The sequence below is a fragment of the Abrus precatorius genome, unplaced genomic scaffold, assembly GCF_003935025.1.
Source record: "Abrus precatorius isolate BTA unplaced genomic scaffold, Abrus_2018 Scaffold1, whole genome shotgun sequence".
Classification (NCBI taxonomy): domain Eukaryota; kingdom Viridiplantae; phylum Streptophyta; class Magnoliopsida; order Fabales; family Fabaceae; genus Abrus; species Abrus precatorius.
Window position 1 is genome coordinate 3449392 of NW_020874291.1, and position 21254 is coordinate 3470645.

The 21254-nt window shown below is 37.9% G+C and overlaps 1 protein-coding gene across 1 annotated transcript; it reads left to right on the forward strand.

Annotated features, from left to right (window-relative positions):
• The first annotated feature begins 3468 nt into the window (after window positions 1–3468).
• LOC113854759 (protein FAR1-RELATED SEQUENCE 5-like) lies at window positions 3469–4811 on the forward strand. The gene is made up of 4 exons (XM_027485966.1): window positions 3469–3627; window positions 3726–4040; window positions 4192–4628; window positions 4715–4811. Exons 1-4 carry the CDS (start codon window positions 3469–3471, stop codon window positions 4809–4811), a joined length of 1008 nt encoding a protein of 335 aa, XP_027341767.1.
• The last annotated feature ends 16443 nt before the right edge of the window (window positions 4812–21254 follow it).

The window sequence follows — 21254 nt, forward strand, 5'->3', positions numbered from 1 at the left end:
GAAGTAGGCAATGGGCAAGCTTATGGTTGATCATGCTTCATGTTGTGCATTTGAGTGAGACACTTTACCTTATACACTTAAGTAATTGAAAGTATGTCATGTGATGATTTGGATCCGGATCCTCTACAGTCTTGGCAGGAACTGCAGGGCGCAGTGTGTTTTCGCTTAAGCGGATTTTTTCGCTTAAGCGAAATTGGTGGGCCATTCGCTTAAGCGGGAAGAAAGGCTTAAGCTAATGGTGAAAAGGCTTAAAAGCGCACCCAAGCCAACCACAACACACATGAACCATGTCTCGCTTAAGTCCCTAAATTCGCTTAAGCGATTTGCATTTAGCTTAAGCCCTACCAAGCGAAAAAAAATTAAACCTAAGTGAAAATGGACTAGAGAGGGATGCATTTGAACCACCCTTTTCGCTTCAGCGGATTGTAAATCGCTTAAGCTATTATAGAGTCGCTTAAGCCTTGACCAGCGATTTTAATTGATATTAAGCGAATTTGAGGCAGAGAGCCATTATTTCAGGCATACAAAATGGCTTAAGCAAAAATGAATTGGCTTAAGCGAATAGTGGCAGGACTTGAGCCCAAATTTGAATTTCTCAGCGAATATAAAACCGCTTAAGCGAATATGTGAGCTTAAGTGAATATATCATAATTTTAAAAAATTATGTAGACACAGCAACATGCAACAAAATGGCTTAAGCGAAGATTAATTGGCTTAAGCAAATGGTAGCAGGGCTTGAGCCAAAAATTTAATTTTCCAACGCATCAATATTTGCAAAAACAGACAGCATGCAAGGGGGATAAATACACTAGATTACATTTGTTCTTCAACATACATCTTCCACCAAAAATAGTTTATAATGACTTTGGCATGATTGTGAACAAATATTAAAATCCATTAATGAAAAAGTATAGAATTCAGCATTGGGAAAGTAAAAATAAAGTCTATTACATAACAGAAAATGTTTAGTCATTTATATCCATTACAATAAAATCCTAATTCTAATCATGGGTCTTCTACATTGTCCTCCTCTTGCATTGGTTGTGGCCTATCTCCCTCATCATGTCCCATTCTTTCCCTAAGTTTTGATTTTGTTGTACATCTCCCTCTTGATGATCGTCAATGTCCTCATTGGCTCCTTCATCTGGATGTGATACATGATCTTCTGGAGTTTTTTCTTGAGCTAAAAAGGTAGGGTTGTCTCCAAGCCACGATACAGTCGCTGCAAAAAGCTCTGGTGTTGGCCATGGAAAAGCAGATGGCTCACCATGATGTTGATGTAGAGTGAACCTGTGGAAAGAGAAAATCAGGCATGGTTGCATAATTGATTAGATATATTAAAATATTAAATAAGAAAAGGACTAACTTGTAGAACGACTCATTCAACTGAGTGTAAGCGCGATTGGTTGCTGCCAATTATTGCTCTATGTGGGTTAGATGACATAGGACACTTGAATCCATTTGTGGCATGTCAGGCATGAATGGTTGTGTTGGTTATGATGTAAGTGGTACAGATGAGGAGGGTTGAGAGGAAGGTCCTGCAGGCTGTTCTAATTGATTGGTGCAATAATTTCTGATGAACTGGGAATTGATTGGTTTCTTCAAACTGATAGTTTGAGCGGCGCTCTCTAGAATGATAATGCTTTGGGAAGCACATAAAGCAGTGATGAGTGTTGGAAATCCCAAAGGTTTTGTTGCTGATGCAGTAGAGGAGGTATTGGAAATAACAAATTGGTGCAGCTCATCTGAAATGATTGCTATTATGTCAACGGATATCCCTTGCATGATACTGTATATGAGATATGCTCAAGGCATCCGAAGATCTGAGTTGTGTGTGGTTGGGACAATGTTAGCAAAGAGAAATGATGTCCAGATTTGAGCCAAAGTATTCAGAGATTGTCTTTTGAACCTCATTGGCTTCCTAGTAGTATTTGTTTCATATGATTTTCCAAGGATGCATAAGGTCTCAGCTACCCTATGATCCAAAAAACCTGAGAATCACTTTCGGCGTTGCTGGTATTGGCATAGCTTCCCTTCTTCCAAGGTCAAAGGGTTGCGTAACAAGGCTGAAATTGCATCTTTGTCATAAGCAACTGGGTGCCTTCGAACCCAAGACCTTCTTTTTGACCTTCTTGGTATCAATGGCCAAGCATTTGCATAAAACTCTTTGACGATTACCTCATTAATTTGGTTGGGGAGATTTGCCAAGAATTCGCATTTTCTTCTCCTAACCTCTTGCATAAATTCTTCATACTCTCCTTCTTGTAAAGCTATCTTTCTCTCAGGTAGCAATTCCCTAGCCTGTAAGTCAAGAAATCTTTGATCCTTGGCCCTGGTTTTGAACCTATATCTATCCCATGATATGACTTCTGTTTGTGTTTGTGTTTGAGTTTGAGGTGACGAATGTTCATGTTGATCAATAGGTTCATCATGTTGTTGTGAAGTTTGGCCAACTTTTGGTGTCTGCCTCTTTCTTTGAAGAATGGATTTTTTTGGTGCCATCCTGCAATCGAAACCAGAACAGAAATTTCAGTAAAACCCGCTTAAGCCTGTAGTCTCGCTTAAGCGAAATTATGTCACCCTTTGTTTTCTCATTCACATTTATTCGCTTAAGCGACTCATTTTTGCTTAAGCAAAAAATACAGACAGACATCAAGGTAAGGTCAAAGTGACATTTTATCTAGCAAAAATATTTTCAATTAGCCCAACATCAAAATAAAAGTTAAAAAATGCATCTCTTATAATATAAATGAAACAGAGGTTATAAACCCATGCAAAAGTTCACAAATAACACGAAGGGGAAGACCCCATAATGCAATGGAAGAAATGTAAATGAAACAGAGTAATAGGAGAGATACAATGGTTTAGGGTTTAGGTTTGTACCTGAGGAAACAATTTTCTGAAGGCTTTGAAGCTGTGGAATACAAGACAGAGGTTTGCTCAGCTTAAGCGAGTAGCAGAGAGTTAAAGTGCAAAAATGAAAGGAAAGGAGGAGATTCAATCTTATGCAAAACCAATAGTCGCAGATTTCGCTTAAGCGGATATTTCGCTTAAGCGAGAATTCACTTAAGCGATAAGTCTCACTTAAGCGAATTACTTAGCGAAGTCTCGCTTAAGCGAATGTGGAAGGCTTAAGCGAGTTTTGTAGAAAAATTGGCGCCAAATATAGTGTATTGACGTATTTCTTAAGAAAGAGGCTTTCCTTAATGTTGAAAATGATGAAACACTGAGTAGATGATATTCTTAGAAGCTTTGATAAAGGAAGTTCAATGGTGAGGGGTTTTTTTGACAAGTTCATATCATTTGCTCGCCATTTTGGGAAACTTTTTGACAAATATCATTTTCAAAGAGATAAGGCGTAAATAAGGTACACCTTTACTCCATAATGTTTTTAATGCATATGATTACAAAAATGAATATAGCTCATCTTTATTATTATGTTATTGGAGTATAGAGATAGTCACAAAGATGGATGTCCCAACGAAACCAAGTGTCGGATTAGAGTTTGAGAGTCTTGAACAAGTATGGAAATTTTGGTGTGAATATGGAAGGCTAACAGGATTTGGAGTGAGGAAACAATACTTTAACAAGCGAAAGAGAGATGGTGTCATTACGGGTTGCAGATATGTTTGTTGCAAAGAGGGGCATCGAAAAGAAGATAAAAGGGATCCACTACAAGAATAGCATTGTCTTTGGCAAACAATAATAAATATTTCATTCATCAGTTTGTTGAAAAGCATAATCACCCGTTACAATTGCCAGAAACAACACACATGCTTGAGGCATCCAGATTGCGACAAAAGGCGTCACTTCAACTAATGAGCACACTTGTCGGACACCAAGCTAATGTTGGGTATACTCGCCTAGACGCAAAAAATTACTTGAAGGCAAAGAGACAAAGGGAAATGGTATACGGAGAAGTCGGTTGTCGAATGCAATATTTTCAGCAACAATTACTAGACAACCCATCTTTTTTTCATGCGTACCAAATGGATGCAGAGGAGCAAATCACAAATGTTTTTTGGGCGGTTGCAAAGATGGTAATTGATTATGGGTTTTTTGGTGAAGTTGTATCACTAGACACTACATATTGCACCAATCGAGCTAATAAACCTCTAGCATTGTTTTCCAGTTTTAACCATTACAGAGGCATTGTTATCTTTGGAGCAGCCTTATTGTATGATGAAACAGCGGAATCATTTCAATGGTTGTTCGAGACATTCTTGGAAGCACACAACAACAAAAAAACCTCAAACTTTTTTTACAGACCAAGACCAAGCAATGGCAAAGGCACTTGTCCAAGTAATGCCTGAGACACGTCATGCTTTATGTACGTGGCACGTAATACAAAATGGAATAAAGCATTTGGGGAATTTGATGAAAGGAGGGAGTCATTTATTAAGAGATTTGAAACGATGCATATATGACTTTGAGAAGGCTTGGATAAGGTTGATTACAGAATACAATGTTCAAGAACATACTTGGATTACTTCACTGTATGCTATAAAGGAGAAATGGGCATCATGTTATCTCAAGGATTATTTAACCCTTGGAATGCATAGCACTCAGTTAAGTGAAAGTTTAAATTCTGACTTCAAGGCATGTATGAACCCTGGTGTTGACATCAAGTAATTCTTTGAACACTTTGAACGGGTGGTTGAAGACAAACGTTACAACAAGCTCAAGTGTGAGTATGACTCTTGTCACAAACTAGCTGTACTGGAAAAGGAATCAACTCAGTCCCACCTATAGGAAAAGGAAACCGAGTACCTATTCGGCATACTAGACCGGGTACCCCTCGTCAGGATTAAAAGGTAAATAATCCAATTAAGGGTAATAATCAAAGTATTATTTAAACCAGGAAAATGGGCCACAGTATAAAGGCTGACTCAGGCCCATCAGCCCAATAGAATGCCTATAAAAGGAAGGTAGGAAATACAGGTAAGAGGTTGACTTCTCATCATTAAATAACATTTATTGCTCAGAACCGAATCTTGACTTTACCATCGAAGTGCCTTTTGCAGGTACCCTCCATATCAGCAATCGTCAGAAGGACGCCTGATCAGAGGTTTGAAGACAGTCGTTTCTCAAGCAGGAATATTTTGGCGCCCACCGTAGGGCCCGATTAACTTCATTTTTCAGGATTAAGCATGGTAATGACGAGAAGCCAGCAGGAAGGAACCTCTAGGCAACAAATGGAGGGCGTCACACCAGAGGAACCAGTACCTGAAGTGGTGTTGCAGGGAGGAACAGAGGAAAGCATTCTAGCTGTACTGAGGCAGCTTAAGGCAGAAATGATGGAGATGAAGAAGGAGCGCGAAAGAGATGCACTGGAACTCTCAGCCCTAAGAAGGGAAAATGCCAGCCTAAGGGAAGAGATAAGGACACATGTCCCCTCCCTAACTACACCCGTCATCCAAGATCAAGGGGAATCTTCAGCGCTGCAAGAGAAATTAAGACAGGTATATCAATCGGTAGCCAGAAATGACCGGGACGATCTTGTGAACCGGAGCCCGTTCATTCACCACATTCTGGAAGCTAAGCTGCCCAATAATTAGAGAGGGTTGGCAATAGACAAATACGATGGCACATCTGACCCCGAAGAACACGTGGATGTCTTTACAACACAGGTCGGTCTGTACACAGAAAACGACGCCTTATGGTGTAGAATTTTTCCTACTTCACTCCGAGGACCTGCACTCAGTTGGTTCACCCGACTCCCCCCTTTCTCCATCGACTCTTTTGCAACTCTCACAAGACATTTCAACTTGCAGTTTGCCACAAGCCGACCTCATCCTTTAACATCCTTGGCCCTAGTCAATATTCGCCAAGAGAAAGGAGAATCACTTAGAGCGTTCATGGAACGCTTTGGCAAAGTGACTCTTTCAATTCATAACTTGGAACCAGCAGTGGCTATGCACCACCTCACAACAGCGTTGAAGCCAAGACCCTTCGTTAATAGCCTCTGTAAAAAACCCCTAATTGACCTAGACGAGTTAAGGAGTCGGGCTACGAAGTATATGCAGATGGAAGAATTATCTGAATACCGGAACCAGGTACAGATGGATCAAGGATCTAACGCAAAAAATACAGAAAGGAGGGAGACTTTTAAAGCAAGGCAGGGAAACGACAGAAGAAATGAACTTGAACGACCACCTCGAGGACCTAAGTATCCTTCCTACACAACGCTCAACACTAATCGGTCCAGAGTACTTGATCAAGCGTTGGCCACAGAAATATTGAGAATGCCTAGACGTGCCAACACTTCTCCTCGGGAAGATAAAAGTAAGTCTTGCCGATACCATCAGAACAGGGGTCACACTACCGAGGAGTGTATAGCACTGAGAGACAAAATTGAAGAATTAATTAAAGGTGGATACTTAAAAGATTTTGTACAGACAGATCCCATAAAGCAACCTAACAAAGGAAGAGACCGTCACCCTGAATCACCAAAGAGATCTGACGACAAAAAATTTGAACCACACAGGAGCAGGTCCAGAGAACCCCCAGCTAGAAGATTTGAACAAGAGAAGTATCCGAAAAGGGTCATTAACACCATAGCCGGAGGGTTTGCTGGTGGAGGACCTACCCATTCGGCTAGAAAGAGGCATCTTCGACATGTCCGTTCGGTTAATAATGTTTCATTAGGCAGCAAAATCTGGATCCCGCCTATTACGTTCACTGACGACGACTTTCAAGGAGTCGATCCGGTGCAGGATGATCCCATGGTAATTAGTGTAGACATTCTTAACTGCACTGTTCGAAAAACACTAATTGACCAAGGGAGCTCGACCGATATCCTATACTGGAATACATTCAAGTAATTAGGCATCTCAGAACAAGAGCTCAAAGAATATCACGAATCGTTGGTCGGTTTTTCTGGGGAACGAGTAGAGACCAAGGGGTGTATTGACTTGTATACCTCGTTTGGATCAGAGCATGAGGGAAAACACATAAGAGTCACTTATCTTGTAGTACATGCGAACACATCTTATAATATACTACTCGGCAGACCATCCCTGAACAAATTGAAGGCCATAGTGTCCACTCCACACTTGGCCATGAAATTTCCATCTGAAAAAGGCCGAATTGTTACCGTCCATGCTGATAAAAAAATAGCCAGGGAATGCTACTTTGCAAGTTTACGCCTTAAGCCCTTTCATGGGAATAACCGAGATGTCAATATTGTATCCCCTCGGTTGGGAGAAGAGTTGGATGTTGAACTCGATCCTAGAGTGGATGAGGAATATCGAGTCGAGCCCAATGAAAACAAACAACCCTTCCAACTAGGAGCAAAGCCAGAACAAGTTGCGTATTTAGGGATCTGTTTGAATGTACAAGAAAAGCAAATCCTCCAAAGGATGCTATTAGATAACGCCGATTTGTTTGCTTGGACAGCCTCGGATATGCCTGGCATTGATCCAGCATTTCTGTGTCACCACTTATCGGTCTACAAAGGGGCCAAACCGGTAGCTCAAAAGAAGAGAAAAATTGGTGGTGATAGAGCAAAGGCAGTAAAAGAAGAAACCAGAAAACTAATACAGGCTGGCTTTATCTGAGAAGTCAGGTATTCAACATGGTTAGCCAACATCGTCATGGTTAAAAAAGCCAACGGCAAATGGCGAATGTGCATGGACTTCACGGACCTCAATAAAGCATGCCCAAAAGACGCATACCCCCTACCAAACATTGATACCTTGGTCGATGGTGCAGCCGGTCACAAAATACTGAGCTTTTTGGATGCTTATTCTGGGTATAATCAAATACGAATGTATCCCTCGGATGAGGAAAAAACAACATTCATCACAAATTCTGCAAATTTTTGTTATCGAGTGATGCCGTTTGGTTTGAAGAATGCAGGAGCAACATACCAGCGACTCATGAACAAAATTTTTGAAAAACAAGTGGGTAAATGCATGGAGGTGTATGTAGACGACATGGTAATTAAATCCCTCGCATTGAAGCAACATCTTGACCACTTAGAGGAGGTATTTGGAGAAGCCAGAAAGCATGGAATGAGGTTCAATCCTGAAAAATGTACATTTGGTGTAGCTGGCGGTAAATTCTTGGGTTTCATGTTGTCTGAAAGGGGGATTGAGGCAAACCCCGACAAATGTAGAGCCATCATCGACATGGCCAGCCCTCGCATTGTCAAGGACGTGCAACGACTGGCCGGGCGGATTGCAGCCCTTGCTAGATTCTTGCCAATAATGGCAGAAAGGTCTCGGCCTTTCATTGAATTGTTGAAGAAATCTCAAAAATTCGCTTGGTCCAATGAATGTGAGGACGCCTTTGTACAATACAAACATGTGCTGGCAGCGCCACCTGTGTTGATTAAAACAACACCAAATCAGGAAATGATTGTTTATTTGGCTATGTCCGATCACGCCATCAGTTCGGTTTTACTTCAAGAAACACCTGAACCGAACCCCGTATATTTCGTTAGCAGGACACTCCAAGGTCCTGAATCCCGGTATCAATTAATGGAGAAAGTGGTACTTGCCTTAGTCCACACAGCTCGTCGGTTAAGACACTACTTTCAGAGCCATCAGATGGTGGTACGTACAGATTGTCCGATGGCCAAAATTTTGAGGAAACCAGAGTTGGCTGGCCGGTTGGTGGCATGGACAATTGAATTATCTCAATTTGATATCCATTTCGAGAACCGACGCCCCTTTAAAGCCCAAGTGTTAGCCGACTTCATCAATGAGTTCACTACACAACATAATACCACTCCAGACATGTGGAATTTGCACGTTGATGGATCATCAAATCAATTAGGCAGTGGAGCGGGGGTCATTCTTGAAGGACCGAATGCATTCGCCATTGAACAGTCTATCCGGTTTGGATTTAAGGCATTCAACAATCAAGCCGAATATGAAGCTTTACTCGCCGGTCTCAGCTAGCAAAGGAGATGGGGGTTAAACGCATTACTGCTTGGAGTGATTCAAAAATTGTAACCGAACAAGTTAACGATACCTATCAGATCAGGGACTCGGTCATGCTTAAATATTACGAGGAATTCAAGAAAATAAAAGCCGAGTTTGAGGAGGTATGTATTCGATACACACCAAGAAACATGAACGCACGAGCCGACAGGCTAGCTAAGCTGGCTAGCCAACGGAAACCAGGGCAGTTGCAGAGCGTGGTTCACCAACAAATCACCCAACCTAGTGTCGCCAAACAAGAATGCATGGACATAGAAAATTCATCTCATAATTGGATGACCCCTCTCATCCGGTACCTCACTGATGGCAGCTTACCAGAGGATACAGCTTCAGCTAAAAAAATAAAAGCACATGCAGCCAAATACCTTCTTCTCGGTAAAGAATTGTATTGAAAAGGAATTTCAACCCCCATGCTTAAATGCCTAGACGACGATCAAGCTAACTACGTCATGAGAGAAATCCATGAAGGTATTTGTGGAACCCATTCGGGCGGACGAACTATGGCAGCGAAAGTACTCAGAGCCGGATACTACTGGCCAACGATAACTCAAGATTGTCATTTATTTGTAAAAGAATGCATTCCCTGTCAACAACACGGTCCTCACCTGCACCAACACGCCGATACTCTTCGCCACATTAGCTCTCCCTGGCCCTTCGCTATTTGGGGAATAGACCTCCTCGGTCCTTTCCCTTTAGCAAAAGGGCAATGTAAATTTCTCCTCGTCGCCGTGGACTATTTCACCAAATGGATTGAGGCCGAACCCCTAGCCACCATCACGGCCAACAACGTCCAGAAATTCACTTGGAAAAACATCATTACACGGTTCGGCCTCCCTCATGCACTAATTACAGATAATGGGCTTCAATTTACAGATCGTCGATTCAAAGAGTTTCTGGAAGGCCTGCATATCAAACACAGAGTTACATCTGTTGAACATCCTCAGACGAATGGCCAGGCCGAGGCCGCAAACAAAGTGATCTTACATGAATTAAAAAGGAGGTTGGGTTCGGCAAAGGGAGAGTGGGCAGAGAAACTGCCTGAGATATTATGGGCTTATCGGTGCACGCCGCAAACCACAACAAAAGAAACCCCATTTCGGCTTACCTATGGAACTGATGCCATGGTGCCAGTAGAAATTGGAGAGCCCTCATTCAGGAGGGAGAATTTCAAGGAATCAGCTAATGAAGAGGCTCTGGCCGTCAACCTGGACTTAATAGATGAAATACATGACCACGCCGCCATTATGACCGAGGCTAGTAAAAGAATGATGGCTAGAAAATTCAACTCCAAAATCAGTCCACGACAATTTTATAAAAACGACCTAGTATGGCGAGTAACCGAAGACGCACGCAAAGATCGGCGAGAAGGGAAGTTGGCAGCTAATTGGGAAGGCCCCTTTCGGGTAACGGCAAGATTAAATAATAGAGCATACAAGTTGGAAACATTGGAAGGAAAATTAATACCGAGGACATGGAATGTCACACATTTGAAGCATTATTATAGTTAAAACCTTGTAATACATACACAGGTGTACTCTTTTCCTATCCCAGGTTTTATCCTCTTAAAAGAAAGTGAAAAGGGGTTTTCCTGGGAAGGTTTTTAACGAGGCACCTTATCAATAAAATTCTTCTTTTTTTTCGCCTATACGGTTTTTTATGCACTGAATATCTTTCAAGCGCCATTGAATTATTTCCCTCCCGAGTACCCCCACTCGGTCAAGGATGAATCAATTATATTTCCCTCCCAGGTTTCACTTGGCTGAGGTTGATATATTTCCCTCCCGAGTACCCCCACTCAGTTAAGGATGAATCAATTATATTTCCCTCCCAAGTTTCACTTGGCAAAGGTTGAATTAGTTCCCTCCCGAGTACCCCCACTCGGTTAAGGATGAATCAATTATATTTCCCTCCCAAGTTTCACTTGGCTAAGGTTGATATATTTCCCTCCTGAGTACCCCCACTTGGTTAAGGATGAATCAATTATATTTCTTACCCAAGTGTCACTTGGCAAAGGTTGAATTAGTTCCCTCCCGAGTACCCCCATTCGGTTAAGGATGAATCAATTATATTTCCCTCCCAAGTGTCACTTGGCCAAGGTCGAATTATCTCCATCCCGAGTACCCCCACTCAGTCAAAATGAACGGATTACAAGTCCCTCCCAGTTATCCCTTGGTTAAGGTTGAATTTTCCCCAACCGATTAACCCTACTCGGCAAAAGACGAATTATTTAAATTTTACCTCCCGAGTACTCCTACTCCGCTAACTAAGGTTGAATCACCATTAAAACTTAAAAACTTTTTTAAATACCTAAAGATGAATTAGTTTAATTACCTCTCGTGTCCCCTACTCGGCTAAGGACGATTATATTAAGCATATCGTATATTAGTGCAAGTTATATGACCAAGATACAAAGCATAAGAGAAAGAGAGACAAAATTCTATTCAAAATGACTAATTACAAAATTTGGGCACTAATGACCCATGAGTACAGAAGACAAATAATCTAACTTTCTTCCCTTTCCGCTGCATCGGGACCGACTGCCTCAGGATTAGCAGCATCCTCAATGATGCGTCTAGGCACTTCAGCGTTAGGCTCCACATCGTCATCAACCTCGGTGTAAGGAATGAACCTCCCGCCAAAAAAGTCCTTCGTAATGTCAAAATGAAAGTCTGCCGGTACTAGACAGAACCCATGACACTGGCGAATAGCATGGTTAAAACCGGCTTCATGTTTGTAAGATACTTGCTGAGAACACTTCTCGGCAAAGGTTCTCATCTCGGTTTCAGCCTTTTGCTTTTCCAGCGCCAAGGCTTCTTCCATCTTAGCAGATTTGGCCCGTAAAGCCTCCTCTATTTGACAGGACTTTTCCCTTAACGCCTCCATTTCCTCCTCCTTGATCCTCGCCGCCTCCTCGGCTGCATGCACCCAGTCTTCCATTATCCGAAAGTGTTCTTTATATTGGTTAACCTGACCTTACAGGGATTGAACGGTCTCGTCCAGACTGGCTTGAATCTCTCAACTCTCTGCCAAAGCTTCCTCAGAAGCCGAATAGGCAGCCTTTAACTTCTTAACTTCGATAATAGGATCCCCAACTAGCTTTCAGAGCATCGCTGTTGACCGTACATGAAGTTCTGCGTAGTAGCGCCATAGTGATTCATAGTCCAGACTGTCAACCAATTCTTTCCCTGCATCAAATAACAGGTTGGGAGTAGTGAGCTGGCCGGCATGTGTCCCGCTCACCAGGAAGCCCTCGGCCAGCATGTCCAAGGGAACCACAGGGGAGGAGGAACTGCTTCCTTCCGCAGCAGCCACCACTCGGGTTTGCTTCTGAGCCCCTTATGCGCCGCCAGGCTCACCCGAATGGGCATGCCTTCTCTTTCTCTCCCTATCGGGTTCCTTGCCTTTACCCTTGTCCTTGCGTTTCTTGGAAGGGCCTTCAGCCGGAACAACATCTTGGGGAGGAGGGCGAGGTTCTGGCACCTTGGGAAGTTGATCAATTTGAGGATGGCGATGCTCCTCAACAGGCGTTCCCTTCGGCATTCTTTGCTTCAGATTGCGCCGGAAGGTCGGCACGTCAACACCTCGCTGAGCCAGTAAGCCTGCATTAACAATAGCAAGTCAAATCAATATAGCTCAATTCCAAATACAAGTTAGAAACGAAATGACACATACCCTCCATATCCCAGCGAGGACGCGGAGACTTGAGCATGAGGATTACATGTCGGGCAGGAAGGTCCCAGGGAAGGGACTTCAGGAATTGCAAATCCGACAGCTCCCTAGCCGATAACATGTCCTCAGGGAATGTGTCGTATCAACGCGGCACCCGAGTCCAGTGAAAAGGGAAGAGAGGATTATTCTCGCTATCATAAAAATAGTTTTTACCTACAGGGTCCACAGTTACCTTGAAGAAACGGGTTTTGAAACCCTTAAAAGACGAAGCATATGGCTTAAATAAAGGCAACTCGGGTTGCCTTATTAGAGATACCCACCTCGCTAGGTCAGATGGACGTGTACAAAAAAAATGAAGAAAAAGACCTACACTAGGCTCTATGTAATGGAATTTACAAAGTATCCTAAAGGCTTGAATTGCCGCCCACCCGTTCGGGTGTAGTTGTGTTGGCGCTACATTCAATACCCTCAAAACCCCCATTTGGAAATCGTCGAAGGGTAGCCTGATACCTAATTCCCTAAACATGTACTCATACATGAAGAAAGTGTCGGCCATTCCGACACCTCCCAGGAAAACAAAGTCTGGGTTCTCGCCCTCGTCCCCTTTACAGGGGTCAAGGTGTATAGGATACGGGTCACAAGCCTCCCTAAAGAAATATAACAATTATCTACAAAGAGTTGAAGACTTTTATTTCTTTTAAAACGAGAAAAGTATGCGGCCACCTCACCGTGCACCCACTCATAACCAGGTATCGTACAAGGAGGAAACACTTGCCTTTCCCTAGGAGGACTAGTACTCGGTAAGGGTTCAGGAGCGTCAGTATCACTTGACGCTGACGTCTCGGCTTCGTTGCTGCATTCCCTGACCTGTGCCTCTTCAGCCCTCCTATTTGAAATAAACGAAACCTCGCCACTCCCCTCAGTTCCGTTCATAATGTCCACCTCAATAGTACTCGGCCCTGAGGCATCCGATAGGGAATCCTCCCACTCAATACGATCAGCCATGAAAGAAAAGAAGTGAAAAAATGAAATGCACCTTACAAGTAGTCGGTAGGGAAGAAAAGCCTAAGATCTCTGAACACTCGTCGGTTTGGAGCAACGGTATGCAGGTTTCGGCACAGAGCAAAAGAGTAAGAAAGGGATGCAGGGACCACCACATATTTATAAGGGACTGATGTCGGACAAATGAAGAGACGCCCTTTCGTTTCGAACCGTCAGATCCCTTCCAGATCAACGGATTGGATGGAGCACTCTTTCATTTCATATACCCTCTGACAAACCCTAAAAACCAACATTCTAGAATATTCCTTCGCAAATTTATTATTTATATTATAATCTCGGCCTGTATCGCTTTGTTACTAAACCGATTACCTCTTAGTATAAAACCTAACACATTGTTTAAATGTTACCATCACTCGAGACCGGATACCCCCCTCGATATATTGTAACTTACCCTAACCGAATGACTCTCTCGGTATAGTCAGAAACACCTTGACCGACTACCTATTGCAACATTACCATTAGCATTTAAAAAGCCCTTGCTTTGAAACTCGCCGGGCTTGTGGGGCTAGTGTACTGGAAAAGGAATCAACTCGGTCCCACCTATAAGAAAAGGAAACCGAGTACCTATTCGGCATACTAGACCGAGTACCCCTCGTCAGGATTAAAAGGTAAATAATCCAATTAAGGGTAATAATCAAAGTATTATTTAAACCAGGAAAATGGGCCACAGTATAAAGGTTGACTCAGGCCCATCAGCCCAATAGAATGCCTATAAAAGGAAGGTAGGAAATACAGGTAAGAGGTTGACTTCTCATCATTAAATAACATTTATTGCTCAGAACCGAATCCTGACTTTACCATCGGAGTGCCTTTTGCAGGTACCCTCCATATCAACAATCGTCAGAAGGACGCCTGATTAGAGGTTTGAAGACAATCGTTTCTCAAACAGGAACACTAGCCATGTTGCAATATGAGGTATCACCAATACTAATACAAATGGCCAAGGTTTACACACATGTAGTGTATAATTTATTTCTACAAGAGTTTGCTCAATTCTTAGCTTATTGCATATCGCAAAGGATTGAAACTCCTCCTTTGATTGAATATGTAATTACTAAAGTCAATCAACAAAGATCATGGACAGTTATATTTGATCATTCTTCAACTACTATCAATTGCTCTTGTAAAAAGTTTGAAACATTTGATATACTTTGTTGTCATGCTTTGAAAGTGTTTGAAGCCAATGATGTAAAGGTTATTCCTGACAAAAACATACTAAAGAGATGGACAACACAAGGACGTTGTGGTATTACTCACAACGTAAAAGGAATACCAGTGGAAGGAGATCCTAAACTGAGTACTAGACGCAGATATCGACACCTAGCATGTAAAATGATTAGGTTAGCCTCTGAGGTTTATAGTTCACAAGAATATTGTCAATTAGTGGATGATAATATTAATACTTTAATCAGTCAAATCACAAAGCTTCACTTACAACCACAAGATAATGACAACAATAACAATAATGGTGTTGATAAGGTCAATATTCATGGTATACAACCTAGGGGATTCAAGCATAGACCTACTACCAAGAGGAAATGGTGTAAAAGATTCAAAAGTTGGGTTGAGCTATAAGCAAAAAAGAAGAACAAAAGTCCAACTTTAGGTCAATCAGCATCTAGGTACTTTCTTATAATGACTTTTATTGTCGATTAATGCATTTATTTTAACTTTCTTGTTATAACCATATCATAAATTTTACTGTCCTTAAATGTTTAAGGAATATCAACCAATGCTCTGTGATTCATTTCAAGTACATTGTTCAACACCTCCATATTATAATCCCCCTAAAACATTAGTCAATCAATTAAGTTTCATAGATTTGTTGAAGGTAAGACTAATCAACTTCCATCCATTCTTTTTTTTTGTCATCCATTCTTGTTCATTATGTGTCTTACATCTCTTTTAATTTTGTAGGAACAACTTGATGATACCAATACTTCAATCCTTGATCAAATTTAATTTCGCAATTGGCAAAAGTTCTTTTGCTTCTAAGCTAAATTTGTATTTATAAACTGTTTTTGGTGGAAGATGTATGAACAGATGTAATCCAGTATATTTAGCCCCCTTGCATGCTGTCTGTTTCTGCAAAATGTTTGCATTTTCTTATTTATTCGCTTAAGCGAATATTGGCACGCTGGAAAATTAAATTTTTGGCTCAAGCCCAGCTACCATTCGCTTAAGCCAATTAATCTTCGCTTAAGCCATTTTGTTGCATGTTGTTGTGTCTGCATAATTTTTTTAAATTCTGATATATTCGCTTAAGAGGTTTTATATTCGCTGAGAAATTCAAACTTGGGCTTAAGCCCTGCCACTATTCGCTTAAGCCAATTCATTTTCGCTTAAGCCATTTCGTATGCCTGAAATAATGGCTCTCTGCCTCAAATTCGCTTAATATCAATTAAAACCGCTGGTCAAGGCTTAAGCGATTCTATAATAGCTTAAGCGATTTACAATCCGCTAAAGCAAAAAGGGTGATTCAAATGCATCCCTCTCCGGTCCATTTTCGCTTAGGTTTAATTTTTTTCGCTTGGTAAGGCTTAAGCTAAATGCAAATCGCTTAAGCAAATTTAGGGGCTTAAGCGAGACATGGTTCATGTGTATTGTGGTTGGCTTGGGCGCGCTTTTAAGCCTTTTCACCATTAACTTAAGCCTTTCTTCCCGCTTAAGCGAATGGCCCACAAATTTCGCTTAAGCAAAAATGCACTGCGCCCTACAGTTCTCGCCAAGACTGCAGAGGATCCGAATCCATGATGATTCCATTTCTTATGGTTCATTCACTTGATTTGATAAAGTTCATTTGTCAATTTGAAGTGTGAGGATTGATTTCCATTGTACCAGCCATGATATTTGAATTTGGTTGGCTTTGTACATAGCTTAGTTTGTTTTTGGTTTCCCATTGTTTGATTTTATGATTTGTCCCAAAGTGCAAAGTCTTATGTGTAGGGGAATTTGATGTAATATATTTTAAGTTTACATTTATAGTTTTATTTTGATTTATAAACACTTTTCATATGCTTTATTTTTAGATTTTTTATCATTTTCTAGTTATTTGAATAATTTGGACTTGATACAAATAAATGCTTTAATTTTGTATTTTCGGTTATTTTGACCTTTGACTACTCTTTTGGCCATAACTTTTTCTACAGATATTGTTTTTTTCTTATTCTAGTTGCACTAGATTCTACACATCCAAGACTTCAAAATGCATAAATGGATCACTGGATTTGGAGTTGTTTTCAATTTTTTATGATTTTTTGAAGTTAGGACAGATTTGTTGAATATTATTCCAAGATTGCATTTGGACCTTTGTTATTTAATAATTCTATTTGGGCTTTTAAATATTATTGAGGCCCAAATTTTTGCCACTTAATTTACCCTAATCAGAACCTATAAATAGACTAACAAGGTTTTTAATTAGGGGGTGCGATTAAACACTTTTAAGTTTTTGAGATTTAGCCGAAATAAGAATCCTTATTTTTTACTTTCTTTAAAATTCTCTCATTTTCGTGTGGGTTAAGTGCTTTGATGAAAGATTAAACCTCCCGTTCAATCCGCAGAATCCAAACATTGTACATCCGATTTGAGTTCTGAGCCAAATTACTCTGAGTTTGTTCTCTTTTTATCTAATCTCATATTTGTGTATTGCAATCGTGATTAACTTTTCTGTGGTTAAAATTCAAATTAGGATTCAATCGTGATTAGGTTAAATGATAATTTGATTTAATCAGTGATCTAGTTCAATTAGATTATTCGATTGAATTAGGTAAACGTTCAAATTCAGATTAAAAATATATTTAGTAGCTATTTGTAATTAATTACCAGTTTTGAGTCCTGAGAACGACATTTTCTTCATTATCAAAGTCTTTGTTGCGGGAGTGATATTGGCGACAGGGTTCATTCAAGTGCTGCCTAATGCTTTTGAGAACCTCAATTCACTATGTTTGAGTGAGCATCCATGGGGTGACTTTCCCTTCATTGGGTTTGTGGCTACGTGCCTTGCCATGGGGACCCTTATGGTTGATACTATATCACTGCTTAATTTCAACAACACTCTATGAAAGAAGATGAGGACATGGACTTAGAAAATGAAGAGTCAGATGATAGTATAAATTTTTAATTTTAATTGCCGTGAAGTACTAATTAATTTTGATTTGAGTATTTAAACTAACTAAATAAACATATTCTACGATTCTATGTTAACACTTAAAAATAAATATATTTAAAATTATTTTGATAAATTATTTGATAAACTTTTTAATTTATAATTATTTTAAATTCTGCTATACAGTAATCAAAAGTTTGTTTTTTTTTCTAAAGAGATAAAAAACAAGGTTAGTATTAGATACACTTTTGTTTTCTTATTTTACATAATATTTCTTGCTTTAAGTACTTAATTTTTTAATTTTTAATCATAAGATACAAAATGATGAATTATTAAATGGAGCTTCTTATGTTCAAAATAATAAATGTTGATTTTCTTTTACAATAATAATATTTTTAAGGCATGGGACTTGAAAGTTCTATAGTTAAGGTAATATATATATAATTTATCAAACTTACTTGTCATTAAAATTAGAGGTGTCAAATAGATTAGTCCTAATTAATTTAGCCCTAATCATGTAGACCAGGACCAAAAGGCCCATTAGACCAAAAAGCCCACAATATGAAAAAGCACATAGGGCCCAAAAACTCATGAAATTAAGTGGGTTAGGTCTAATCCATGGACTAACTAGTTTTTAAAAAATTATTAATTATAAAATTTTTTAACATATTATTTTATAATTTTATTTGAGTATTAATCATAAAATTTGTCATGTTTTAATCTTTTTATACTATTATATTTTATTTATTTATTTTTATAAAATTATCTTAAGAACATCACATGTTTAATATATAATTTTAAAGTCACAATGAAAAATATAAAATTAATCACAAAAAATAATATTAGTTAAATTTATTAAGTCATTTGTTATTAAATTATCAAAATGTTTGAAATGCTTTATTTAAATAAAATTTAATGTGTTAAAAAAATATAAATATAATATTGTCATCGTGAAAATTATAAATATGTGATACTTAATATTACCAAATTCATAAATGCAGAAAAGTAATTAATGAACTTAGTAAAAATTAATAAATGTTTGAAATTTTAAAATTTGACTTATCTTAATTTAATATAATTTATTTTTAAAGTGAAATAATTTGATTAGACAGAATTGATAAAAAAATATTTTTTTAAAAATATATTTTTATATTTAAAATATAATTTAAATAAAATAATTTAATAAAAATAATAAACAAACATGTATCTTTTATTAAAAAATATTTATTAATTATTCTATAAAAATGTGTTTATTTATTTATTTTGACAAAATTATTTTAAGAAGATCATGTGTTCCATGAATATTTTTAAAGTCATAATAAAAACACAAAACTAACAATAAAAAAAATAACAGTAACTATATTTGTTAAGTCATATATTATAAAAATGCTTGAAATAATTTATTTAAATAAAATTTAATGTGTTGAAAAATAAGTATACTATTCTCATCATAAAAATTGTAGACAAATGATACTTAATATTGCAATATTCATTTATGCAGAAAAGTAACTTGTAAACTTAGCAAAAATTAATAAATATTTATAATTTTAAATTTTGGTTGATCATAGATTAATAGAATTTTTTATTTTTAAAATATATTTTTATTAATTTTAAATAAAATATTAATAAAAATGATAAATAACACATGTGCCTTTTATTTAGAAAAATAGTATAATATTTATTAATTACTTTTTAAAAAGTGTGGGTTCACCTTTAACCCTAACTCTAACCCACATTTTGTTTATATATTAAGCCCACTGTTTATGAGGCTCTAGAGTGGATTGTGTGAGAGGCTTATAGGGTAGGGAACAAATAGACATCTCTAATTAAAATTATGGTCGTGATACTAAACTATAATTGGTCAGAGTTTTTAAAATTACTTTAATTTAATTTTTTATTGAAAAAATCACAACATCATACGTATACTTAGGAAAACACTTTTGATATCTGTCATAATCATGGGGTTGTTTTTTGCTTTAACTACTCTCGTGGTGTTAGAAAAGAATAAAAGTACAACCAGAGAATGGTACTATATGAAAATTTTATAACACATAGACTATTCTCCTTAGTCCCAATTACACCCACACTCTCCAAAGCAAGTAATTAAACTAAATCTTATAACACTCTAATACAAGAGTATAAGAAAAGTCAAATACAAACTTAAAGTGTTTCTAACTAGGGTGCCTTGATACCATGGACTCAGGTTCATTATATAGCTTTATTCACCTACTCCTTTGTTCATCCTAAGCGATGTGGGACTTTTTGCAACATACCTTAATGTGAGATTTTCAAGATGTACTATTTTCATCAATCTCAACACGTGGGAATTGGAATTGGTAGAGAAATCACTAATATTGATGATGAAAGCAGTTCCACTGCCCTAATTGTGGAAGGAATCTTCAATGCAGCATCATCTGGAATTTTAATTTATATGGCACTTCTTGATCTTCTTGCAGTTGATTTTATGAGTTCAGAGATGCAAAATAGTGATAGGCTTCGATTAGAATGCAGTCTATCTCTTCTTCTTAGAGTTAGTTTTATGTCACTTCTAGTCAAATGGGAGTAGAACTAAGTTTTATTGCTTTAAATGTGGCATATATATCAACTAAGTTTGTCTTTAAGTCTCTCATGTGGAATAAGAAATTAGTTTTTATTCCAATCAAGATCATTGATAATATTTTAAATAGACTTAGGTGAGTGCATTTATAAACAGTTTGACATTGAACAAATTGGTTTCATATTCATTAATTTTTAGTGTCATTTATCCTTTCTGACCAAGGATTTGGTTTAAAGTTAAATATATTTACTAAATTTTCTTAATACTTTTCAAAAATCAATTACTTAGCTTTAAATAAAATTCACTTCTTAGTATAAACACGGTTGACAAAGAACATAGTATTGACATGTTAATTAGTTTTACAATAGTGCAAATAAGATATTCCAATAAAAAAATAAAAAACTTAAATAATGTATTCAATAATAATACTAATAATATTTATATTACTCAATTTTTATTCTCTTAAAAGCAATTTTCTAGTAATTATTGTGTTTTTACTAAATGAAGTAATTAGACAAATAACAAAAAAAGAGTGTTATAATTATCATATTCGATGATTATAAAAAATGTTAACATATTAATTAGCTTTATAACAATGTAAATGAGATATTTCAATAAATAAATAAAAAACATAAATAATGCATTTATTAATAATGCAATATCACATTATTATTTTAGGTAAATATATTCTTTCTCTTCACTTCCGTTAAGAGATTAATAGTGTATACAAACTTGTTAATTTTTCATGTTTTGAAAATTACCATAGCTTGTTTTTCAATTTAAAAAAATTATCTCTTTACTTTAGTCATATTTAATATTGTAAATATTTATTATTAGTTTTGTGTGATAAACTTTTAAATTTTTTTCAACAAAATTATTTAAATTTAAATATATTTATGTAGTACACAGAAAA